This window comes from Ochlerotatus camptorhynchus, unplaced genomic scaffold (assembly GCF_037179485.1).
Source record: "Ochlerotatus camptorhynchus isolate MF236.1 unplaced genomic scaffold, CSIRO-AGI_Acam_v1.1 ptg000374l, whole genome shotgun sequence".
NCBI lineage: Eukaryota > Metazoa > Arthropoda > Insecta > Diptera > Culicidae > Ochlerotatus > Ochlerotatus camptorhynchus.
In genome coordinates, this window is record NW_027040862.1 from 1,235,090 (window position 1) to 1,261,733 (window position 26,644).

A 26,644-nucleotide genomic window follows, 5' to 3' on the forward strand; every position below is an offset into this window, starting at 1 on the left:
TACTTTTCTCGAGGTTCTAGAAGAAAAAATCTCAAAATAATGTTTTATTTCAAAGTTCGAGTGGTACTAAACGTCATTTTAAGTGCTCGAATCAAGTGGTTAATTCCCGAAACGTTAATCCTCGCGTTAATCCAAGGGACCTATAGTTAATATTTACGTACACCATCTTCAAAAGAACGCATTTGTCAAATTATGGGCAGTATGAAAATTTAATAGAAGTTGAAAATGAGCGAAGGGCCATTAATGCGACAGTGCAAGTCAAACGCACACTTTTGCCGTACTCTAACGGAACTATCTACCTGCCTTCTTCTAAGACCATTCTCTAGCTAATAAATTATCACACTAAAGCTTCATGTTAGATAGCATTTCCAACCAACTCTGAAAATCGCAAACTTCGCGTATGAAGTAACATAAAAACACATTGAATCTACACTAAAAATTATTACAAAACGAAACAAGATTAAATTTTAAGCATTCTACGATTAATGAATATGTATACATTATTCCGATTAAAATTTGTTTTCAAAACTATGCTAAGTCCGAATAAAGACGGAGAATTTATTCAGTGTATATATCAAGTGCCAAACTTGTCCGAAATCAGAGAAAAAAAAAATCACAAGTAGTGCTGTGACGAGGTCGTATTTATCGATAATATCGATATCGGTCTCTGAAAATATCGATATCATTTCGATATCGTATCGGATCCGATATCTAATATTAAATGGAAAATACATTAAAAATATTTCGTTCTCTTAAAAATTCATAATGCATTTGGAATATCTAAAACATCGACATTACACAAACACAAATATTCTGTCCACTCTTCGAGCCTACAACAACTCTCAAAATTCGCCGTGTTTTCGAAAACAAACGCTCCCAACCGGACCGAGGTTTTAATATTTGACAGAAGTTTCAGAGCCACCAGGAACAAATATGGAAATGTACTCTTCTTACTAGTCCTAAGTAAGATAAGTACCGTAAAATAGCACATGTCATTAGTTCGATACCACTCCTCGTGTACCTACATATCAGTTTCCGTACGAAGTGAGCCGTTTACTTCGGTTATTATTGCGTTGAACCATTCTCTCGTGATAACTTCATACCAAATTTGCGGTAGAGATCTTTCTCAATGGCTCGTCACGAACAAATTCTTCGTTACTAGATCCTTCATCTGGACCTATGTCCATGAACCATGTCGATGATTATTCACATCTGACCGATATCGAATTTCGATTATCGTTGATATTGGATTTTAAAATATCGTTTATCGTATCGATAATTTATACCCGATATTTATCGATAATATCGGACTTATTGATATCGGCACAGCACTAATCACAAGTCAACTAGCAGCAGCAACGTAACCGGCAACGAAGTGAATCAGATCCATATGGTGGGATCTGGAGAAGTTTTGTCAACTGACGGCTCTATTCGAAGCGCGACACGTGGAAGTTGTGCTATTCGTTCCAGAATGTACAGGACAAACAAGATTTCTATTGAGCATCAGCAGGAGTTTATCTCTGACGGTAAGTTTTATGAATTAGTGTCTGTTGTGATTAGGTAATTGCGATGATTTTTTGATTTCGTAGGTCCACACGCTATTTCAAAACTACCCAAATTTGGGTGGAATCCACCCAGATCGGTCAAAACTGAACCTACCCAAAAATGGGTAAACTGTGTTGGAAGTGACAAGTTGACAAATGAACAACATCGACATGAATCCGATCGACATTGTTCATTTGTCAACTTGTCAGTCCCAACACAGTTTACCCATTTTTGGGTAGGTTCAGTTTTGACCGATCTGGGTGGATTCTACCCAAATTTGGGTAGTTTTGAAATAGCGTGCAAGGCATCCACGATTAATGCACCCCGCAGTTCTACCATAGAGGTAACTCTAAGACCACTGGGTCCCGAAGAAAATCATTATTATTTTTGGCTCACTCAGTACCAGAACAACGGTCCCAAGCAGTCCCAAGCTATTTCACTCACCCCTGCATGTTCTGCATGAATCCACACACCCCTGATGTTATCTGTCAAACTTTCATAGCGAATCAAAACAAACATAGTGTAGTAATAGAATTTCAACTAGAATAGGGTACGTTAATCGTTTGCTTGGGACCGAGCTTGGGACCAATAGGCTACTAAAGTGGTGAGCCAATTTAAAATCGTTAGTTTCGTATTGATTGTTGGTTCTACTAAAACGCACGCTCGCTTAACTCCACGGTAGAAGGCGAGAACATATTGAAGTTCACCGTGTACCAGATCCTTTACAGCTTCCCTTGGTATTGATATCAACGAGGATCTCAAGCTACGTTCAGCCCAGGCCGTGGGGGAATTTTCGTAGATTCTTCAATCTGTGCCGGGAGCTGATAATTGATTAGTTTATTTGTTTGCTCTAAAGAAACTGTTTTGTTACGAACAAACATTATTTATGACTTGCTTTTATTTTAAATGAAAAAAAAAATAAGACCACTCACTAAAAAGAGGCCATAACCGCATTTTGAATAAACCGTACGTATGCATTTCAGGTATATTTCTGCTTTATGCTATGTCACGCATAACCCATGTTTATACTAAGTGTGCATTCGCTCTCTTTATATCAAGCTATGCGTCGGTCAGGAGAGTTGCGATTTAGCGTAACTTTTAATATATTTAGATTTGAAAATCCTTTGAGTGTACACAGAAAAAAAAGTTGTTGAATATTACATATAAACTGCTGGAACCAGGTCGATCCATCGTTTGTGTAATATAACGTTGTACGATGCGAGGGGGGCGACACATCTAAATCTCAAGTTTAGATGCTCAAAAAATCTCATACTAGCGAATCAATCTTCGAAAAATCTTTTTTCATTTGTCGCATCTACTTGCATCGCTCATCATCTTTTTGCGGGAAATCTTCAGAATCGCCATCAATCTTCTTTCTATCTACTCAGCGTGCGCGCAGCTAGCCACAGCAAAACACAATCTTTTTTGCATCGTAGATAGAGTCGTCCCCCTCGGTACGATGTACATCGATTTTGCGAACAAAATTACATCCATTGATGTAATATTGTATCTCCTTCTTGCTATTGAGTTCTCCAAGCAGGATCTCACGAACACTACACTAATAACATAATTTTACACACACTAGCGTATACTGGCATGTGCACGGTAAGAATCAAACATCCATTTATGAGTAAAAGTGAACCCATTGTCAATAAAAGCGGCACCACTAATTAATGAGTAATTCATTATGCCAATTAAGTAGTAACTGTTAGCTACTGTTAGCAGAAACTCATTGTTGTTAAAATAATTTACTCATTAATGAGTAAAACCACCTTTATCAAAACTAGGTTAACCTTTACTCACAAAAGGGTACTTGACTGTTACCGTGAAAGCGTAGGGTTTGTTTTCGTTTTGGTGTTTATTTTTACTTTAGAATGACAGTTCTTACAGCAAACAAAAAAAATTCTCACAGCTAACAAAAAATTTCATCTCACTAACACACGCAAATCGCACCAATACGAAACCGGCTGGAGAGGACTATTACATCATTATTTCATACATCAGCTTGAATTACGTTGATCGATATTACATTTTTTTTTGCTGTGCACCTTGCGTGAGTACACTCAAAAATATTACAAAACGAATATAGATTGAATTTTATGTGTTTTATGGTTTTTCAAAATTCATACATTGGTTCGATTAAATTTTTTGTCAAAATTATACTAAGTCCGAATAACGGAGTATGGAATTAGTATAATTTTGACCAGTGTTTACTAAATGTTAGACTGACAAAATCAAACGTGATGGCACTCGTAGTCGTTTTTCAGTTCGTATTCATTTAGTTCTTAGTTGTTGATATTATTTCGCGTCGCTGTCGTGCGTTTGGTGTTATAAATGCAATTAAAAAATACACGTGTTGGAAAGCTTGGCTCGTGTGCAAGGAGAGATAAACCGATAAACCGCTTGACCGACCCGTCCGGGAAGAAATCCGTCACGTCACAACTCGTTCGGAAAAAGAACATCTGGATTCTATTCGGAGCTCCGTTTTGGTGCAGAAGCAGAACTTCGTTCTGGCGGATTTCTACACGCTATTTCAAAACTACCCAAATTTGGGTAGAATCCAACCAGATCCGTCAAAACTGAACCTACCCAAAAATGGGTAAACTGTGTTGTGAGTGACAAGTTGACAAATGAACAACGTCGATTGGATTCATGTCAATGTTGTTCATGTGTCAACATGTCACTCCTAATACAGATTACCCATTTTTGGGTAGGTTCAGTTTTGACGGATCTGGGTGGATTCTACCCAAATTTGGGTAGTTTTGAAATAGCGTGTACTGCACATGTCTAGACTAACATTTGAAAAGGGCTTAATTTCAAAATGATTATATCGAGAAAACTGCTTCCGAATTTTGATGACCTAAAAATTAATCCTATTTCACGACTTTCCATTTTCTGGATGATTTTATAAGCTTGACATAGTTAATAGTGTTGATTAATAGTTAATCATCATGCATCACTTAAACCTCAAAAAAAGTTTTCTTTGTCGTGAAATTAAGAAGAAAACATCATACGCCCCGATAACATGTTGTTACGCCCAGGATCTTCCACCCTTTGAACTGCCAACACTGGTGATGCGCCGTGGAAATACACCCTCGGGAATTTTTGTTTGTTGTTCCGCCTTGGTTCTTTGTTCGCAAATTTTGTGAGAGTGGAATTACACCCGTCTTTGGCCTTCTTTTTGTTCGTTATTTACACGGGAAATATCAATCGGATGCATTTCAAATGAATCGGGCGTAACTATCCAGCATTTTACGAGTGTTTATGGCCGCCACAATCTGGCTGGGTTTTTGGTAGGGAACATATGATTTGACGTTTGGGTTGCGTTTACACGTCAAACAACACAAGCCAAACTTCAAATCTTATGTTCCCTACCAGAAACTCAGCCAGATTGTGGCGACCATAAGTGATCGTAAAATACTGGATATACCACAGAATCAGTACGTTTGGCATATTAAAACAATATAATTCGTAGTTTTGGTGCAAGGCGTAACAACCCGATGCATCATAGAGTTGAAAATTGGAAATACGCCATATACACTGGAGTCGCTTTTTACGCGGGTTATACGTCCCACGTAAAAAAAAACCGCGTAAATTCCGGAATCCGCGTAAAAAAAACCGCGTAAATTCCGAAATCCGCGTAAAAAAAAACCAAGTAAAAAAAGACCGTGTAAGAAAAAACCGCGTAAAAAGCGATATACCGCGTAAATTCTGAAATCCACGTAAAAAAAAAACCAAAATCCGCGTAAAAAAAAACCGCGTAAATTCCGGAATCCGCGTAAAAAAAAACCGCGTAAATTCCGAAATCCGCGTAAAAAAAACCGCGTAAAAAAAAAACCGTGTAAAAAACAACCGCGTAAAAAGCGACTCCAGTGTAAAAGGAAACGTTTTTGATGATTTGAAATGATGCTTTCTTCTACTTTTTCGTGTTTATCGAGTAGTTTGTGAACTGTTCTCTCTATATGTGGCAAAATATGGGTTGTTTACATTTAGGCTCTTCCGCCCCTTTCAAATGTTAGTCTAGATATGATCAGCTATAAGCAGCACGAGTTCATCCTAATGAACGTCGAAATTGTACGTATTTTTTTAAAATAATTTTCATAAAAAATAAAATAATTAAAAAACATTCCTGAAACAATTTTTATTTTTATTTGAAAACAATAATATTTACCATAAATAAAACAAGGAAGCGAAAAATACATGTGACAATTTGACAAATGAACAACATCGACATTTTTATGCTAAGGCTGTGAACTATTTACCGAGTTAAGGCCTGTATAGAGATCGAAGCGAACCGAAAATCTCATACAAAATACTACATTTTTTACCTGCGTGAAAAACGCAATTGGCAAATATTTCGCTTCGCTTTGAACTGTAAACAGATACGATCCAGTGAAACCGAATTTTGTGGATCGCATCTTTTTCGCTTACGTTTACTTTTTTCACGCATGCAGCGCTCGCGAAAAGAACAGCAGCTAAGCGAAAAGTTGACGTTTCGAGAAAGAGCATATCTGTCAGATTTTCACTTCACCGGAGGTGTAAACCTCGGTGTAAACTGATCGATTTCGTTTCACATGAACTGTAAACTGCGAAAAAAGGAAACTGGAAAATGTTCCACAAAAACTTTTTCACAACCTTTTTCGCTAGCGAAATTTCATTAGTTTTCGCGTGCTTCAAATTTCGTTTCGCTTCGATCTGTATACTAGGCTTTAAATTTAACTCGTGGTTAAAAGTGACATTTCGAAACTTATTTCTTATGTTCGAAAATCCCCGTGTTGTCGATCGACCGGTTTTCGAGCCATGGTCGTCAAAATTTAACTTCTTGTCGATCAGAAATAACCATGCTCGGATAGCAGGGTTAAGCCATAACTTTCCATATGTGAAATTTTAACCAAAAGTTAAAAAATTCGCCAAATGGTTCAGAGCCTAAGTTTGCATTCTCTCCCTTTAAAGTGGACCCACACGATAGCTTTTATTGACAATAATCGTATTGTCAATACATTCTATTTTGACATCAATACATCGGTATTGACAATTATACATTATACAGTATACTTTGCCTCCGCTTAACTACACGAAACGAAAATCAATTATTTTATTCATGTGTTTCACTTATACATTTTTGCCAAAACATCAGCCTCATACATTCCATAAGACGAACCGCATAGGTCCTATAAGAAGGCATAAAAGGTATGTGTGAGCGCTTATACATTTCATTTGACACATGATCTTCATTAACTTTTTGCAAGGCGTCTGCTTACTAGTTGACTTATACATTTTATGAATAATCAGCAATAGAAATTTGCCAAAAGGTATAAGGAGATTTCTATCCGTGTATATCCATATATGGAATCTATAGATCAGTACACGAAGATTTGCCGCACTCTTCCCTCTCCCGTAAATTTTGACAGCTTTGGGTGGTTTGTTTTGGCTCCCATTCGTTCCCATCTCTTTTACTCACAGACAAAATGATAGGAAGCAAAAAGTGAGGTTAGGGACCGTGCACTGATCTATAGTATCTACACTAAAAGATAAATTAAATAAAAAAAGCTTAAAAAGTATGCAGATTCCCGCTTCACCTTATTGATTCCGAGCCATGAATACTTCGGCACTAGTCATGCATGATTAAATTTGAAATAATCATTCCAGTATTTAATTTATTTCTTTTTCAATACTCATATATAATCAAAAAAGATTAAAACTCAATCAAAAATTATTAAAATAGAAATCAAAAATGATTAAAATTTATTCAATAAAGATAATCTTCAATCTAATCAACCCTGATTAAACTGGGATTAATATCAGATGCTTATTTTTTAGAAAGAGAGTATTAATTTTTAATCATTCGATATGATTAAACCATAGAGGCAACCGGTGAACACTCGTGTTTATTGCAGTTACCGTGGGGACGTAATTTGTGATTAGTCCCGGTCCCTTTCAAATTGTATCATTATTTATGTACGGTCCTTATATTTGAAATGACGTTTCACATTCATCTAGTGATGGCCGATTTTCATTCGAATGATCGAATAATCGATTAACGAACCGAAAAGTAAAATATTTGTAATCGGTTATATCATGCCGATATAAGCATTAACTTCTCCAGAGGATCATCACAGATCGTTTCAAACATGTGCTGCACTCTCATTGGTGGAAAAATGACATCACAGCGAACAAAAAATAATCGATTAGTTGTTAATCGAATAATCAAACAAATGGGACATCTCTGATTTTGGTGTGATTGTTTTGATAAAAAAGCGCGCAAAATTTCATCTGTACCGAGGGGGCAGCAAAACCACAAAATTACCTTGCATACTGGGGGTATTCATTGGATGAAAGGGACCGTGAAAGAGGACACTAAAATTAAAAGTTTTTCTTCCGACAGTTTCATCTTAGTATTTATCTTTGATAGAGGTAACTCTAAGAGTAGAAGGTCCCAAAATAACGTGCTCAACTTTTTGGCTCAGCTCTGGTACTCTCTCCGGTCCCAAGCTAATCGATTCACCCCTCGAAACTGTAACCGTTCTGTTACAAAGGTCCAATACAATATTTTAAATATGCACCATGTGATCGAGCATTCAAATAAATTTGTGCAACACTTGCGGTGAAACCCACTGGGCAGACGATACGGCCATGCTTAACGGCCGACTGCTGAATAAGGCGCGCATGGCCGCGGCAAAATGGAGACACGGAGTCACGGGTGATGAGCTGAAGGGTTCTGCGATGCTTAGAGAACGGCCATCGTTCACTTTATCTCAGGCGAGCGTGTAGACCAGAAGTGTCTGTGGAATAACTTTTAACAGAATACACTGCGAGTAGTGAATCAAGGTGAAGTGTAAATCACCAATTCAGCTGATTCAGGACCTTTCTTTTCAACCAATTAAATGGTTTTCTGGTTGGCGAGTCAAAGACCGCCATTGCACGCTACGGTCTAGGTGACATTTAGTTACCTTGACCTTATCGTAAAGGACATCGTTCTCGGGCTGAAGGCCCTAAACGCCAAGGAGAATTTCCCTTCCCGGTTCGACACAGGGTGGCCTTGCCGTCGTCGACCGGCTTCGTCAGAAGGAAGCACCTGTGCAACCTGTGAACCATCTCCACAAACCGCTATACCAGCCCCGGTAAAACCAACCCACCATTGCACGACAGCCGACGTTCGGTCAGCCTCGCTTCGTCCGCCATTGTCGGAATTGTACCGGAATTTCACCGAGCGGTGGTACCGCCATCTTGCCGAGAAGATCGGCCTTTAAGGATCATTCCGGAACCACAGCGAGCGCTCGCTGGTCTGCAGTCGTCGTTGTCGCCATCGTCATCAAGGGTATGTGCCAAGAAAATCGAACAACACCACACAATCCACACTATCGGTAATTGGAGAAAATACAGTGTTTAAATTGATCCGCGTTGTGTGTCAGTTTAATTGAAAGCTTGAGTGCCTTTTCATCCGCGTAGCCCCTCCAGTTTGCCGAGTAGTGCGTCGACTCTGAGACATAGTTCAAGGAGTCTCGTGCTGCTGAGTTGTTGTCGGGCAGAACAATAGTTTCAAAACATAGGAAAAACCAATAATCCCTCATTTTATCTGTCAAACTTTCATAGCGAATCAAAACGTACAGTGCGTAGTACTAGAATTTCGACTAGAATGGCGTACGTTAATCGTTTGCTTGGGACCAATAGGCTAGTCAAGTAGTGAGCCAATTTAAAATCGTTAGTTTCGTATTGATTGTTGATTAAACCTCGGATTAAACTGAGTTTAAGGTCAAATTGAATAAATTCCCAGCAAAATAGGAATAGTTTAATTTATCAGTGTATAATACACTCCCATTTTGGTGTTCGTCTCTGAATCGGTAAAAAAAACAACAAAAGTGCGAGCAAAAGTGATTACCGTTACCGATAAACCGGTTGGTCCTTCATACGCCCTTTGGATTTATAGCTCGTGAGTTCCTCTTTCAAACGGTTATTTAGACGGAACAGCAGAGAGAAGAGAGCGCTACTCTCTCACCCGCTCTCATTCGTGCAACGGGAGCGGCGGAAAGGCACCGGAAAAATTTCATTCTTCGATTTCAGTTGTGTTGTGAGCGTCGTTTCGTTGAGTTGTCCTGTGCACGGGTAAAAAAGAGGCAAATTTTCCGCGGATTTAGAATTTCGGTTTGGCACTGGCTGTCCATAGAATAGTAATCTTAATTTTTGCGAAGTGTATTCTTCTAATCCGGATTTTGCGTACGTGCTGTGTGATAAAGCAAAAGTAGCCACATTTTCGCGAGATCATCGCATGCATAGAAGAATCCCATCTCAGAAGAAGGGCAACGGTTTGTGCTGCTGTGTGTGAGAGCTGGTAGATGCGGCGCAGCATATTTTCTAGTGGAAAGAAGTCGGAAAAAAGTTGGTGAAAATAATCCTTTGTGTGTGGAGTTTTGTTCCAGAGGATAACATTGCAAAAAGCATTTTTTTAGAATCATTAGAGGAATACCTACCTAGTGTTGCAAACTGTACCGTGAAGGTTGGATAACGAAGGAGAATCGAAGGATTTGGAGCAGGCAGCAGCGAAACCGGAGGACGAACGACACACGAAGAAAGAAGGTAAAGGAACTTGTTCTGATGTTGAAACGAGATGAGGCGCTGAATGAAAAAAAGAAGAAGAAACGGTTTGGCAGTAAAATGAAAAAGCGCGGATTTTATTTTTAGTTTAGGCGCACATTTTACTCTACGGGAAGAATTTGTTTTCGCTGATTTTGCTCATTAATGAGCGATGTGCGGGGCGAAGGGCTGGTTTGTAGTTTTTTTTTTTTCGAGTGGAAACAGCCGGGAGCCGAGTGTAGAAAAAGGATGGCAGCACACTGCACAATCTGCCCTGCTGCTTTGGTCGTCGAGCGAGACACAAAGATGGCGGCCTGAGCTACGTCGTTGTTGCGAGCATGATGGAAATATGAGAAAATTAAGATTTTTATGTTGCAATCATGGGGCATAGGATTTTTTTTTTTAGGAAACCTGCAGATTTTCAGATTTTTACGGAAGCATGATCAAAATTTAATTGTGAAAAATGCGGAGGTGCGCCAGCGGGGTTTATGTTTGTTAGAAAAGGAAGGATCATAACAGTTTTCCGTCTGTATCCACGGCAACCTGATAATCATCATCATGTCAGGCAAGCAGCTAGCCAAAAGGAAGTCGACGAGGGGTCGTTGAATGAATGGCATGTTGTTAGAGAAAGCGACACACGTAAATATAAATACGAGAAAATGGGGCTGAACGGACATCGCAGGTAGTCTCATAAAAGTGGCCTGCGAAAGCAGCACTGTTTGGTGTGTCATAAAATACCGCCTCCATCTTTTTGAAGGCCAGGTTCGCAAAACTCAAGGACCGGATATCGTGAACATTAATGTTTTCAGACGCGACGCTATAGTTGCGTACCACGGCAGCCCAAACTGGATGTGCTTCACCGATTTCGGTAGACAATGGCGATGGCATAATCGCGATCGATCGACAGGGCAATCAATGCTGGGTGTGTTCCTTCCCGGTAAGAATGGCCTGCAAATGGAAGTAGTGGCACCCTTTCGGATGGTCGGACTGAATTGTTCCTCTAGAATGGGGTCATTGTAACACAGACTGAATTCTAGACCAAGCGGCTTGGTGACGTAAATCGTGATTTCACAAACCCGCCGTCGGAAATGGACAAACGAACGCGTTAACCGTGCGCGGAAAAGGTCAATCACCCCGCGCTCTCGCTCGCTACCTATATGTGTATCTATGATCGGCTTAAAACCTGCCACCATCGAGAAAGCTCGGAGAATTTGAGCACACTTTTTCCACTAATGATGGGCGAGACTAAAATCTATATTTATGTTCGAGCATTAGTGAAGTCGTTCTGGGACTACTCGGTAGGTGTGTCTCTTCAAACACCAACGACAATCAGTCAATGAGTTCAGTAGTTATCGCTACCCAGACCCTGATAAACGTTATCATTATTTCACTACTCTAACTTGATTACCATGCCTATGAAGACCCCGAAAAGGCTAGGCCCCATCGTGGTCAACAGTAAAAGAAGCAAGGCATCACAACAGAAACAGCTAAAAGCACGTTTCTATTATGGCCAACTCCGCGTCCGAATGCCATTGGTGAATGTAAACAATCAACAACCTGTCTGTGCCGTCTTGCTAGTTGCTGCTGCTGCATCAGCACAATATTATGGAGTCGATAAAAAAAAACGTTGCTGCGCTTGGCCGGAACCAAATAGAGAAAAGCTTCACAAAGAAGAAAGTTTTCTCCCGCAGTCGTTTCTTATGTATATGAGATTCATACAATTGGAGGGGGACAGTGGGAGATCTGCGCTTGCATGCACAGTCAAAATGATGCTCAAGAAGTTCAGTTGTTTATTCCACTCTTCCGCGACCGCGGAAAATACCATCACGTGATGTTGCATTCGAGAAAGTTTGTTTTGTCTCTCAGCGAAAGGTCTTGCCCGGGCACTGGTTTGAAGAAACTTAAACCACATTTGGGGGTACTTGGTCGATGTTGTTTTGATTGAAACCACACAACTGTCGCAGGGGAGGGGGGAAATATCGCGTCTCTAATTGCATCCCGGCGATGGAGACGCAGAAGTGACAGGAAGATACCTGTTTCAACGCAAGTACCGACCGACGGGAACCGGTTTTTACATGATGTTTCTAATTCCCTGAGAGGAACGTGGCTATCCACTACTGTTTCGCGTTGTCAAGACTCGTGTCCTTGATCCCACTTGCGGTCAGGAGGAACGTGTTCTGTTGGTTAGCTTGTGTTTCTTGTGGCAGTAATTATTAGGTGTTTAGTGATTAGTATGCTTTCTGCTTGCAGTGGTCCCTTATCAAAAACAATTCTTAATATGATAGGCTGTTCAGACTAGAGGGGGACAGGAACTCACATTGTTGAACCAATCCATCCGTGGTGGCGAACCATCAGCACTATAGCCACACTCGACCACGTTTGTCGTCAACAGGATCAAGCTGCAAAGTTGATAGTTTGTTGTCGGGACTTATTCACTTGTTTAATCTTCTGGAAGATCGTTTTTTCGGAGGTTAAAAAGGTCCTCTTACGCAAAACAGATGTCTACAGGGGGAACCAATGATTTGGATTGATTAACTGGATGAAGCCGTTTAATAACTACCCAATCAATCGTTTTCAAAAAAAAAGGTTCTAAAAGATTGTGAGATGTGTTGAGAGGCTGTATGAGAATTTCCAAGGAACTCTAGGCATAATTTCAAGGGAATTCAGAGGAGAATTCCAAAGGTAGAATTGTTGAGAAAATTTGAAGTGAAATCTGAGTAGTCCTTTCAAGTAATTTCTCGATTACTTTTTCGAAGGGACGTATCAGCTTTTGTAAACAATGCAATTGATCGTCGATTAGGCGTAACTGGTAGCTCGCATACGCTTACTAACACCACTAGCAGGTAGGGGTATCTGATGTGTCCGAAAAGTAGTTCCGGAATAGAAAGATAGCTTGATAAATACTAGAGATGTTAGCAAATTTCCATTTAGTTTTAAATAGATCCCAAGACTAACTTTATTCAAGTCTAACGTATCATGCCTCAATACTTGTCAATACTTGTCAAATTCCCTTGGCTTGAAATCTGGACCGGCCTTCTTCTGGAACTGCTTCTTCTCTCGAGGTTGAGTTGAAGAGTCGCTTGAAGACTTCTTGATGCAGCTACAGTAGCCTTCTTTATGACCGCTGCGGTTACATACCTTGCAGAGATGATCAGAAAATGGACAGTCACGGACGTAGTGCATCTGACCACACTGCCAGCATGGAGTACGAGGAGTGGACTTGCTTTCCGTTTTCAGTGGACGATGCTGGTTTCCGGGTTTCCTCTCCGAAATGCTATGGACCGAATTCTTCGAACTTGATGGATGTTCGATCATCGTAGTGTCCGACTTGATGTTGACGAGCCGCTGGAACTCGTCGATCAGAGTTTGAATTGTCACCGGAGCATCAGCCGTTTCACCTTCAATCCGGGATAGAAGCCTTCCTCGAATGTCCACACAGACCACAGACGAAAATCAAGCACTTGAAGTGATCAATCTTCAAATTCTGGAGCTCGAACCCTTCACATGCCCTGTTGACTTTTCCGCCATAGGTGATTATGTCGTCGGCCTCGGACTTGAGTAGCTGCATGCACTGGTAGCGTTTGTGGAATACGTAGGTATGTCTGCCGAAGATCTTTGTGAGTGTCTTGACGGTAACGCCAAAGTGACGTCCTTTGGTAGTTTTGGAAGGATGTAGTTGACGTAGCGACTGTGAGAGGACGTGTCCAACTTCCGGAGCAGAAGCCTAACTTTTGCTGCGTCGTCCAGACTTCGTGCGTCGCTTTCAAACAAATCCGAGTAACGGGCAAACCATTTTTCGAATGTGGTGCCGTTCTCCGGATCGAAGCAGAACTCGCTGATGTTCGTCGACAGGGATTCCAAAACCTGCTCTGGGTTCGTTGCTTGTGGAACGGCCAACCGCTGAAGAAGCTGCAAAATCGCTGCTTGGAGTTCTTCGTTTGTCGCCGCCATCCTTCCTCGGTTCGATTCTGGAATTTCTTGAACTTGTGAGCGTCCAGAAAAATCCTCGTCGCCAACTGAAGTGTTCTTCTCAAAGAATAAAGAAAGTTTGAGTGTTTCTAACTATACGTTTATTCAGGTTGACATCTACACTTCGAATCACTATTTTTTTCCATCTCGGTCGCAGCTGTAGGTTGCTGCGATTACTTGAATGGAACATCGTGATTACTTGGATGGAACAATAGTGTTTCAGTGATTGCTATGATCCAACATTTCCCCCTAAGGTTTTGTCATCCAGTAGAGTTTGAAACGGGCCGGAAGTTGAATCATACGCCGTCCTCTTTCCAAGAGCGGAGTTCCCGGATGGGCTGCCTCCTCAATTGTAGCTGTTGGTTCTAGATCGTCAATACCTTCAGATTCGGCGCCTAATGCTGGATTGGAGAAATCTGAATCCGTTAACTCCAGAATTTCTGAGTCGTCCAAAAATTGTTCCTCTAAATGCGGTGCAGGTTGCAGGTTCTTCTGGAGGAATGGTTGCTGCTGGAACGGTCAATCCAAACTCGTCGAAGAAAACCGAAAGTGGCGTCGAATGTTCTGATGGACGACTGGTTTCTTGAACTCGACTCTTCAGCTGGTTAGCATGCGATTGGATCAACCTATGCCTATCTCGTTGTAGCTAACGTTTCCCACCTTCTCGATGACCGTCGCTGAATTTGCTTAACGAACCTTGCCATACACTAAATCGCCATGCTGGAAACTCTTCTTAAACACACCGTGTTTCCTGTTGAAAGCGTCGTTCTGCTTTTGTCTGTCTCTGGATGTGGTGGTGTGCTTGCTAGACTACAGCAGCGATGAGACGGTGCATATCGACCTACCGAACATCGTTTCAGCAGGGGATTTTCCGCCTAGATCGCTGGTTGGAGTTGAGCGATATACTTGCATGAATGTTTGCAGCGCTTCCTCAAGCGTTTCTACTCCATCCGAACGAATTTTCCGAAGGCGTCCACAAATCTTTCAGCCAATGTGCCGAATACCGAGATTGGTGCAGAATACTTGGAATTCGTGTCCTGAAAATTGAGTGCCATTGTCGGATACGATTATCTCGGGTACACCAAACGTAGTGAATGACTGGTTCAATAGTTTGATGGTGGCTTTCGCTGTTGTCGATTTGGTTACGTGCACCTCAGGCCACTTGGAGTGCGGGTCGACCACCACCAGAAAGAAGCCACCATCTACAGGTCCTGCGTAGTCGATGCGAATCAGGTACCAGGGTTTACTTGGAATGGGCCACGATTCTAGTGTCGTTTTCGTCGGAGCTTTACCAGCTGTGGAACACAATTCCTCGATCTCGTTATCCATACCGGGGCAGTATACAAAGCTTCTGGCAATTGCCTTCATACGAACCTAATCTTTCGTCGAAACATGTTGGGAACGACGACTCTATCGCCGAACATCACGCAGCCGTCGATTACACTGAGCGATTTTCGTCTGTTGTAGGGTTGAATTTCAGCATCGAAGAGAGTTTTGTTGGGCCAACCAGCATGGATATGCTTTGCAACGGTTTGAAGAGTGCTATTTGTTGCTGTAGCTTTTCGCAGTGCTGCGAAAGAAACTGGTACTTTTTCCGTTGTGTCTGCCAGGATGCCTACCAAATCTTCTTCCAAGGTGAGTGCTGCAATCACAAATTCTTCCTCTGGTGGATTGGTTCGGTCGATGGGCCGGGATAACAAATATGCACATCCGAAGTCGTTGGTGGACACATGTTGAATTTCGAAGTCGTAATTGACCATCGTGAGTGCCCAGCGTCGCAATCTGTTCGCAGTGTGCAGTGGAATGCCCTTTTTCGAACCGAAAATAGACAGCAATGGCTTGTGGTCGGTCAACAATGTGAAATGTCATGCGAGCAAATACCTATGGAACTTCGTCAATGCGTAGACTAACGCAAGTCCTTCCTTTTCAGATTGTCCATAATTACGTTCTGCGGGTGCAAGTGTCCTCGAAGCGTGTTGCACAATCTTCATGATGCCATCGGGAAACTGGTGAAAAATTACTTCACCGATGCCAGTGCTTGATGCGTCTGCTGCCACGATGATCGGCAGCTTGGGGTCGTAGTGTGTCAACAGCAAGTTTGATTGAAGAACTGTCTTAAACTTTTCGAAAACTTGCTGACACTCGGACGTCCATTTCCATTTCGTTTCTTTCTTGAGAAGCTTGTCCATGGGATAGCACAATTCTTGTAGGTTGCGCACGAATCTTCCGTAGAAGTTGACCGCGCCCAGAAACGATCGCAGCTCAGAAATGTTGGATGGAGGTGGCATTGCAGTGATGGTTTTGATTTTATCGGGGTCTGGACGGATACCTTGTCGGTCCACGATGTGTCCCAAGAAGCGGATTTGCTTGACGTGGAATCCATATTCCTTGAGACGTAGGAAAAGCTTGTTGAGTGATGCTGCATGTGACTCCAGGTCCGGTCGATGAAAGAGCGGACGCCAGATATTCCATTCCATCATTCCATCAACCAGTCGAGGCGATTGAACCGGTATAAACCCCGATGCGTATAGCAGCTTTTTTGAATCGTCATCCACCTCGAGCTGCAAGTATGTATCGGAGAGGTCGAATATACGAAAAATACGGAATTGCCATTGAGCTGGGCGAAAATTTCCTCCGAAGTGGGAAGCGGGTAGTGATTAGCTTCTAACGCCGCGTTGAGTCCTGTTGAATAGTCCGCACCGATACGAACCCGACCGTTTGGTTTACGTACAGCCACGATTGGAGCAGTCCACTCAGAGAAATCGATAGGCTCGATGATACCCAATGATTCCAATCGTGTAATTTCAGCATCGACCAATGGAATTGTGTTGAAAGGAACTGGCCGCTTGGGACAGAAATTAGGTTTGAGGAAAAGCTTGTCTTCACTTGGTTGGAAACCGAATCGATAGGAAATGACCACAGCGCGAAGAGTTCGATCCAGTCGATGCCTAGCAGGTTCAGATTATTCCTTGTGCAGTTTTGCCGTTGATTCGCACTCGAACTCACCCATCAAATGGAGCGGCTTGCCTGACGCGTTCATTGCTTCAATGGTTGGTTTCTTGGTTGCAGGTTTGCCCAGATAGTTCCAGGTTTGCTTCGAGATTACCGTGATGTCGCTCGCTGTGTCAAGTTGTAGCTTGGTGTCCACGCCGTTGATGAATGTTGGCACGAACTTTCGCCTGTTAGATTCAATTTGCTTCAGACTGCAAAGCAGTATTCCAACGTAGATCGTACGAGAGAGCAATAAAGCGATTTCAAGCAGTAAACTGCCGTTATACGCATAAGAGTCCCACGATGCATAAGGATTGCATAGAACATGGGACAGTTATGCGTAGAACGGCAGTAAATGTCTGTGAAGTTTAGTAATCCTGAAGACAAAGCCAAGAGTTCTGGACGCTTTGTCGACGACATACGATATATGGTGTGAGTATGTCAGCTTTGAGTCCAGAAACACGCCTAAGTCTTTCACGCAATGCACCCGTTCGATAGTCGTGCCTAGTAGTTTGTAGTTGAAAATAATCGGTTGTTTCTTGCGTGAGAAAGTAATGATTGCAGTGGCGTCGCGTAACCTCACTTTTTACCTGTTCAACAACTTTGAAAACGTTATTTAGGGTCATGTTTACATTCAAATCAGTTTCAAAATGCATAGGGTCTTCTAGTTTCACTGATTTGTATCCATTAGAACCAATATTGTTTTGTTTGTTTACGTTTTGAGAGTTGTTGAACAGGTAGATTGAGGTTAGGGTGACGCCACTGAATGATTGTACACTTAGCTGGGTTGACCACCAGTCGGTTTAGACTAGAGAGAACGGCAGTCGGCGAGTGAGCGGATGCGCAGAAAAACTTTCAGATCGTCTGCAAACGATAATCGTAGCCCTGTGATAACATGGTGAACGTCGTCGAAGTAAAGGAGAAATACCAATGGCTACCCTAAGGTATACCGGACTTTGCGCAGAAGCTTGCTGAGCGACAAGTACCCAAAGTTACTGTCAGTTGGCGCTCCACCGATCCCTAGCCTATCAAGTTTAGCGATCGCAATTTCGTGGTTCAGCTTATCGAAGGCTGCCGTAAGATCTGTGTCCGTTTGGTTGCGAGCAATCAAACTGTCTGTGATGTAAGACGTTAGGCACAGCAGGTTCGTAGTTGTGGAACGCCCAGTTATGAATCCCTGTTGATCTATACTTAGATATTGCTTGCAATGCGCATTTAGGGACTCTATGACAATCAATTCAAAAAGTTTTGATACAGCACTCAGCGACGTGATTCCCCGGTAGTTGTTTACGTCGCGTTTGCTTACCTTTTTATGAACAGGAAACACATCCGCATTTTTCCAGCAAGACGGAAAGAGAGAGCTGGAATATGCGGCGCAGTGGATCTAAAAGACAAGTGATGTTCTTTTTAAGCATAATCGACGGAACACTTCGTACATTACGGAGAGTATGACAGACCATGTGCAAACAGATGTCATCTACACTGATCTATCAGCCGCCTTTGACAAGTTGAACCATCCTATAGCGATCGCCCAACTGGATAGGCTCGGTATAAACGGCAGTCTCCTACGATGGTTCGCATCCTATCTATCTGATCGTCAATTGGGAGTTGCAATCGACGACTGCCGATCTCCTTCGTTCCCTGTCACTTCGGGTATTCCGCCAGGTAGCCACCTCGGCCCGTTGATATTTTTTTGTGTATTTCAACGACGTTAATTTCGTCCTCGACGGTCCACGACTGTCGTTCGCAGACGACATGAAAATCTATCTTCGAATCCGAGCCATCGCTGACTGCTACCTTCTCCAACGCCTACTCAACGCTTTTGCTAATTGGTGCCAATTGAACCGCATGGTTGTAAATCCAACAAAATGTTCAATAATCACGTACTCACGGAAGAAACATCCAATTACATTCAGTTATAACCTAGAAGGCGTTGACGTACATCGTGTGAATCACATTAAGGATCTGGGAGTCATCTTAGATTGTCAACTCACATACAGCCAGCATATCTCGTACGTGATCGATTCATTTTCAGGATAGCTAAAAGTTTCACTGACATCTACTGTTGTCCTGCCCTGTATACAAAGTGTACAAAGAGTAGAGTCTATTCAACGACGATTCATCTGGTTTGCCCTTCGACGCTTGCCTAGGAGGGATCCTCATCGCCTTCCAAGCTACGAAAGTCGGTGCCAGTTAATTCACCTGGATCGTTTGTGGAGTCGAAGAGATACGACAAGGGCCCTGTTTGTGGCAGACATTCTACAGGGCAGAATCGATTGTCCTTCTATTCCACAACAAATCGACGTTAACGTTCAACCACGAGCACTCCGTAACAACGCAATGCTGAGGACACCTTTTCGTCGTACAAACTATAGTTCGTATGGTGCTATCAATGGGCTTCAAAGGGTTTTCAATCGTGTTGCTTCCTTATTTGATTTTCACTTGGCTCGCGAGAGGCTGCGTCAGAGATTCCGTGATATATTTTTAGGAATTAAGTTGGACTTCACGGCCTTTGCAGCTTGTTACTTCTTGACTATATTGTATTTCCTAGTATTGATTAATCCATCATTAGAACTAAACCCAGTCTGTTGATGTAGAACCAAATAAACAAATAAACACCATTGGGTCCAGCCTTAGCTGAAGTCTTAAGTTTAGAAGTTTAGAATTAACGATATGCCTAGCTGCCGACAGGATGATTACCCAACTGTCCCCGGTATACTATCAGGCCATTAGAATCACATCAGGTCTCCTCCCCTCCACCCCCAGGCTTGCAGCTTGTGTGGAGAGCGGAAGGTTACCCTTTGACAAATTTATCATTGCTACCGATTGCAAGAGGGCAGTTGGCTTCGCAGAGAAGACAACTGGAACAAGTGATGGAGTGTCCCTCCTTATGGAGGCGAACAAACTCCTGAAGGACGCCGCCGACCTGGAACTCCCCCCGGTAGCCAGGGTCCACTGGTGTGGAGCCAGGGGTTGGAACTCACCCGGACTTTCTATCGACTTGGCGATAAAGAACAGATTTAGGGCGGGAACCAACTCCCCCGCACTAGTGAGATCGTTGGCCGAACTACAATGAACCAAGTACCCAAATCACCTAGCACGATACACTGACGGATCTCGAACTGGCGGAAGGGTAGGTATTGGGATATCCGATCCGGAGTTACGCACCTTGTACCGACTTCTGGACCCTTGCAGCGTTTTCTCTGCTGAAGCTGCGGCCATACTAGTAGCCGCCACCTCGCCTACCAACAAACCGGTCGCCATATTTTCTGATTCGGCCAGCGTATTAACAGTTCTTCAGTCCGATACAGCCAAGCACCCTTGGATCCAGGCTATCCAGAAGCTCGCTCATGAGAAAGCCTACCATGTGGCGGCATCCGGAAGTCAGGCAAACCTCAATACCCAAAAAGTCCCTGCTCAAGACATCAAGCGGTGGATCGTGACTACAGTATGGAATTGCTGGACAAATGAATGATGATGATGATGGTCCCACCTCTTACCCCTACAAAGGTTTGAGCTGGACGATTTATCTTTAAGATAATTGAATATGACATTTTAACCAGGTTGGCAAACAAAATCGAACTGGTTTCAGTTACAGATATAGATTCCCTCTCAAGTTTACAGTTGCTTCACAGCGATATAAATGTGGAAAAGCTCAGGCGTCCACCTCTTAGTTCGCCTTTTTGTCCACCTAAAATATTCATAAGTATTACAAGCAATCAAGAGTTAATGAACAATCAACAAAGCATCCTATTACACTAGTAACCCCGCAATCTGATGCTATCATAATTTTCAGCAATGTCAGGAATGCTCACGAACCCCTAACATTTGCCAGAAAACTTACTACTAACTCAAGGTATCTTTCAAATAAGCTTCAAAATTGCATTTTTTTTATCAAATGTTAAATTCAGTCCTCTATATCCGTAATACGCGCGCGAGGCTCAAACCTTTGTAGACTACTTTTTTTTTTAATTAATCTACTATAAAATCAAATATTAAAAATCCATCATCACCCTCGTGGCGAACAGAAATAGTTTTTGCAGTGCTACAATAATTATTAAAAAGTCGTTATGACAGCTATCCATATAAAATAATCCGTTAGAGATAACTTCGTCAAGATACATAATTTGTCAATTCATAAAAAAATCACTGGATAACTGTTCAAAAGACAGTTTTAACGTGTGAAATGCAGTGTCTTTTAAATTCTGTAAGTGTTGCTAAACGTTTGATATGTCTAGGCATCGAATTGAAAACATTTATTCCTTTATAATATAATGAATTTTGTGAAGCACAAGTCAAGAAATGTGGTGTTCTTATTTCAACCGCGTTTCTAGTATTATATCTATGAAAGTCACTTCCTCTTTCAATTCGATCACACAAATATCGAGGCAGCAAACCGTTAACTACTTTAAAAATGAACACCATAGTCAAATATACAATTCTTTGCTTCACCGACAACCATTGTAAGGCGTCTAACATCAAAGTTGAGGAAGTGAATCTATTACATCTCAAAATCAAACGCATTATTTTATTCTGCAAGCGCTGTAATCTCGATATTTGTGTTGCATTGGCCAGAAATAAAATGGAAGGGCAAAAGTCAAGATGAGGAGAGATGATTGATTTGTATAGCTGTATTTTACTGGCAATAGTTAAATCGTTTTTCAGTCGACATAGAATTCCATACTTCTTGGCAATTTTCTTGATGACATTGTCAATGTGAGAGTTGAACTTAAGTGTGTCATCAATGGCTGCGATCTCAAGATCTTTTTATCCGGAAAATTAAAGGGGACACCAGAAGATGGGATGATCCGCCTGAACACCGATCTCAAGTAATTCTATCGCGGCTGAGAACCGGTCATACAAAAGCCTCTCACAACATGGGAGGCGGAGGTGCATTTAGGAAGCAATGCGAGACATGCAATGTGCCACATACAGTGTAGCATTTCCTATGCAACTGCCCCCAGTACAATGGACCACGCATGCAATACGGGATCTCAGCAAGCGTCAGGGACACCCTGAGTTATGACCCCTCTAGCACCACAGCGCTCTTCTCCTTTCTGCGGGAGACAGGATTGATCAACCAAATTTGATATATGACCCAATATTGACCCAAGCAACGACAACGGACAAAGGATTGAACTACTATTGGCAACAACGACAGCCTCAAAAACGGACGAGCTACTATATTATGATGATGCACGAATAAGGACACGAAAATGGACGGATGATGGCACAAAATTACGCACAGCGACAACACGGAAAACTACTACACATAAAAACAAAATTACCACAATAATCGGACACAAGACCAAGCGACGACAATGGATTATGACAAGGACCAACTACTAGACACACCGCAAGTTATCTGAATATCTGCCAGCAAAACCAACTCCGTTATTATAACTCTGTCTAACACAATTGTACCCTTTACACATCAGGGGGCCGCTCTCTGAAGCCCTCTATCCCTTTTTAAGTGACGAACCAGCCTATCCTCCGACAATGTACCCCTGTAACCTCGGGTAAGCCGCAAGTATTCGACCCAACACCTACTAGACATAGAATTAAGTGAACTTTGTTACAAACACAAAGAACAATGAATTATCGGTTCCGTAAAGCTAATGCGATTGAGCCTTCCAAATGAACGAACTAGATAAAAAAAAATAAGTTTTGTTGAACTACAGGTTCCAACTGAAATGTAAGGAGAATTCCAAGGTAGTTCTGAGCAGAATTTCAAGAGAATTATGAGTAGGATTCAAAGTTAATTTCCAGCCGAATTCTGAGGAGGATTTCTAGGTAATTCCAAAAAGCAATCCCAAGAGAGTTCTGACTAAAATTGCAAAGTAATTTTGAGGAGAATTGTAATGGATTTATAAGGTGAACTCCAAGGTTCTGTAGAAATTAGTTCTGAGGAACTCCAGACTCCAGGGCAAATGTAAGGAGAATTCCATGGTAGTTCTGAGTAGAATTACAAGGGATTTCTGCGTAAGATTAAAACTAAATTTACAAGAGAATTCTGCTCCGTCTGATTGCTATAAAATCTCCGTTTGTTTACATTTGGCTAGCTTCGCCCTAATCACAATTTACTCCGGAAGTGTGCTAATTGGGAAGATTGTCAGAAATTGCCTTGACAGAGGAAGTCACTGGAATCTTGCTCTAATTAAAAAAAATCCAAGACGTTATTATTCAACGAGTATGATGTCGTGGATTCAATCCTAGGCCCGTCGAATAGTAAAAAAAAAATCATCTTTAACAGCGGGTCACATCTAGTTTTTGTTTTGGATTTTCAGCACTTGTTTCGTGACTTTGTGTTAGAACTACCTTGAAAACCGGTAAAAGAACTTTCTAAGGTGTATCAAGAAGCAAAGCGAACCTGTGGTATCTTGAATTGTGGTGATACCCTGTTCAAGTCAAAATCAGGGTTAAATCAATGTAGGTCCACTTTGGTATCAGTAACCATTAAAATCTTAAGTTTATGACAATGCTAACTGGAAAAGATTAGCTTTCGGTGTAACCCAACTCTCGTTTGCAATGCGATATCATCAAATTTATATAGCACTCAAATCCCATCCACAGTCAAAGGTCAGTCAGTCAGTCAGTTATTGGAATCTTCTTACATTGCAGCTCCAATGTCTCAAACAAAACATCGCACAACTACACTCACCACCAATCGGCATGATTCGATGGTGTTGATGGTGGTATGAATGTGACAGTTATTATTTCAATTCGAATCGCTCTTCGCTCGATTTTTGTGCGAGAGTTTATGCTCATGTAGACAACATACATCAAACAACGCAGCACTTATCTGGAACTGACCGCTTATCTTCTACTGTTTCTTTTTACGCTTGTAGGAGTATATTAATTTTACCCCGCTTTGTTTCACACATTCTCGCTTCTCGGACAGCCGTCGTCACAAACCGCGACGAAAAATTGTCGATTTGTTTGATTGTTTGTTTTATTTACGGGGCCCATGATTAAACATTCTCACATTCGATTACCACCTAGTAGCTAGATCGTTGCTATCTTACCAAACCCGTAGTGCGTATAGACATCCGCCGATCCGAAAGCCCGAGTCAATGAGGTAGGCCTGTTTACTGTCGTTTATCACCTTGGCTTAATTTTTGCGGCGTTCTAAGAACCAATATCGAGACAATCTTTCACAAGAAGACGACAACTTGTAGGCGACTATTTATACACATCAGTCCTGCGTGTGGACATGTGGTTCGTCACAATTCGTGCCGTGTTGCGTACGACAATTTTTGATTTCAACAATCAAGCCGCAGAACAGAAGGACTGTCGTCGTGAAAACGGCAAATAATTGCCCCTCGTTGCTGTAGACCAACGACGGACGACCGTTTTAAAAATAACACGCGTGTTTCCCTTGTGCTTGGCATGGTCGCGCGGAAAGCCTTGGGAGGTAAATAATCCCAAAAAGAGCAACATTCATCAAAGCGACACGACGGCTATCGGGCAAGAATGCTAGCAGAAACAAATGGCAGGCAAATCGAGAACCAAAAGGGTTGGTGGTGCGGCGGCATGGTGACACAATTAGCAAATTACGATCGAAGCAAACGCGACAGCGTGGGATCGTATAAGTAAGAATCCCAAACGTCTATCTGTGCATCTTCTGTAGCGTTTTGTAAGAGTTCAGCGTGTTCTGTGATCCACTGACTGGATGGCCGCATGGATGAAATAGGCTTGAGAAAAGCTTGTTTACATTGGGAGATGATTCGTTCAGTAAACACTGATCGTCTAGTCGAGGAGGTCAATATTTACATACTTGAGGAAATGCTGTTTTATGTCTGTCCGTTCAAACAGATTTTGAAAAGGTGTTGTTTTATTTATGTTCAAGTATGATTAAATACACAACTTATTGTGCAGCTGATGAAGCAATTAAACACTCAAAATGCTTAAGGGGCTTACAAATTTACATAAACAGTCTAAAACCGCTCAAAAACTGTCTACGTATTTTATGAACAGTCCCTTAGACTATACAATCCCTTATAGGGAAGAAGGGGCATAGTGAGCATCCCGCAGTTTGGCTCTGGATCGCCAGGTAGTAGGTTCAATATCATTATGATATTGATCCTTCCACGAACCAATTTGTTCCGAACGGCCGGAAGTCCAAGCTGATGCAGGATGCTCACTATGCCCCTCTTACCGCTACTAAGATTTCATATCGAATGACCTGAAAGCATGCATGTCGCATGGGCGATGCTCAAATACAATTCAACCGTGTCTCGTCAGTTACACCACTTAAACCACACGATCGATGAAAGTAACTCAAAATTGAATCGGTTTCAACTCGTAAACTAAGTAAAGTTTTCATCGATTTTTCTCATATCGACAGTGAGCATGCATAAGGGCGAATACGCGATGATCGATTCTCTTCATTCTTTTCTCTTTGCATTGCTACAGCTAAGCGAAACAATTTTCTAGAATTTGTTCAATGCAGAGTTGTAACAGGTTGTATTGGCTATCAAAAGCACGCACCGAGAAACGTTAAATCTAGCGAGTTATTAACAAAAGAGAAAATCGACTAAGATAATCGATCATCGCGTATAGGCCCTTATGCATGCTCACTGTCGATATACGAGCCGATATTTGAGGAAAATTTTACTCACTCATTGAGTAACCTCACTTTTTGCAAATTTTAAGTCGAATTCGACTCAATTTTGAGGTAATATCATCAGCCGTGCATTTAGAGCAAGACAATTTAGTACACTGAAAACGAAACTTACTTATAGAGTGAATAATTATTACTTATTCATATGGAGAAATTTCTAAAAGCGTAGCTCACGCAGCGCATGAGTAACCTACGCGTTTAGAAGTGTCTCCAGACGAATAAATAAAAGTGACTCACTCTCTTTTTTTTTTTTTATCTAGTTCGTTTATTTGGAAGGCTCAATCGCGTTAGCTTTACGGAGCCGATAATTCATTGTTCACTGTGTGTAACAAAATTCACTTAATTCTATGTCTAGTAGGAGTTGGGCCGATTACTCGCGGCTTACTCGAGGTTAGAAGGGTACATTTTCGAAGGATAGGATCAGGGGAGGAGCTTGGGGTAGGGTTTCGTTGTCTCATCAGAGCGTTGTCGCCAGTATGAACGGTAGTGCTGTTCTAGCTTCGTCCGGAGTTCGACCGGCTATGGTGGGTGACCAGTGGGCGACGATGAGACTCATCGAGACGGGGGGACAAGACAAACAAAAACTAATAAAGAGAGACAAAAGACAAAAGGAATTAAATTCTTATACTAGACATTTGAAGAAAAACATAAACGGACTGCATATAGCAGAGATCACGGGTTGCCAACACGTCTCTGATAGGAACATAGGGTTGTCTTCCTTGGGCCTCGAGGGTATTCAAAAGTCGCTCTCTGGCGGCGTCATTATCCGTACATTGCCAAACTGCGTGTTCGATGTCATCGTAACCGTTTCCACACCGACAGATGTTGCTGTCCACGAGGTTTATTCTATTGAGATGAGCATCTAGCGAGTAGTGGTTGGACATAAGTCTACTCATCACGCGAATGAAGTCACGACTTAAGCCCAAGCCTTTAAACCACGCTCTC

At 41.9% G+C, this 26,644-nt stretch overlaps 3 protein-coding genes across 3 annotated transcripts in view; 1 reads left to right on the forward strand and 2 right to left on the reverse strand.

The window, feature by feature from the left end:
• The first annotated feature begins 9,624 nt into the window (after positions 1 to 9,624).
• Positions 9,625 to 26,644, forward strand: part of LOC135710276 (serine/arginine repetitive matrix protein 1-like) — a 28,433-nt gene continuing 11,413 nt past the window's right edge. Inside the window, exon 1 of the mRNA XM_065232800.1 lies at positions 9,625 to 10,119. The gene's annotated coding sequence lies outside the window, so the exon portion shown is untranslated. The remainder of the gene's footprint in view (positions 10,120 to 26,644) is intronic.
• Positions 13,108 to 14,067, reverse strand: LOC135710262 (uncharacterized protein K02A2.6-like). Its single transcript, XM_065232780.1, has 3 exons — positions 13,846 to 14,067; positions 13,558 to 13,804; positions 13,108 to 13,514 (listed from the first exon to the last, which is right to left on the reverse strand). The coding sequence occupies exons 1-3, from the start codon at positions 14,065 to 14,067 to the stop codon at positions 13,108 to 13,110; spliced, it is 876 nt and encodes a 291-aa protein (XP_065088852.1).
• On the reverse strand, positions 15,070 to 15,414 carry LOC135710263 (uncharacterized protein K02A2.6-like). Its single transcript, XM_065232781.1, has one exon. The coding sequence runs from the start codon at positions 15,412 to 15,414 to the stop codon at positions 15,070 to 15,072; it is 345 nt and encodes a 114-aa protein (XP_065088853.1).

Coding starts and splice junctions, on each gene's coding strand:
- LOC135710262 (XM_065232780.1), bottom strand. CDS start 14,067: ATGGCGGCGACAAACGAAGAACTCCAAGCAGCGATTTTGCAGCTTCTT. Junction 13,805..13,845: donor GTCTGGACGACGCAGCAAAA/GTTAGGCTTCTG, acceptor GTCCTCTCACAG/TCGCTACGTCAACTACATCC. Junction 13,515..13,557: donor GTGCTTGATTTTCGTCTGTG/GTCTGTGTGGAC, acceptor CCCGGATTGAAG/GTGAAACGGCTGATGCTCCG.
- LOC135710263 (XM_065232781.1), bottom strand. CDS start 15,414: ATGGATAACGAGATCGAGGAATTGTGTTCCACAGCTGGTAAAGCTCCG.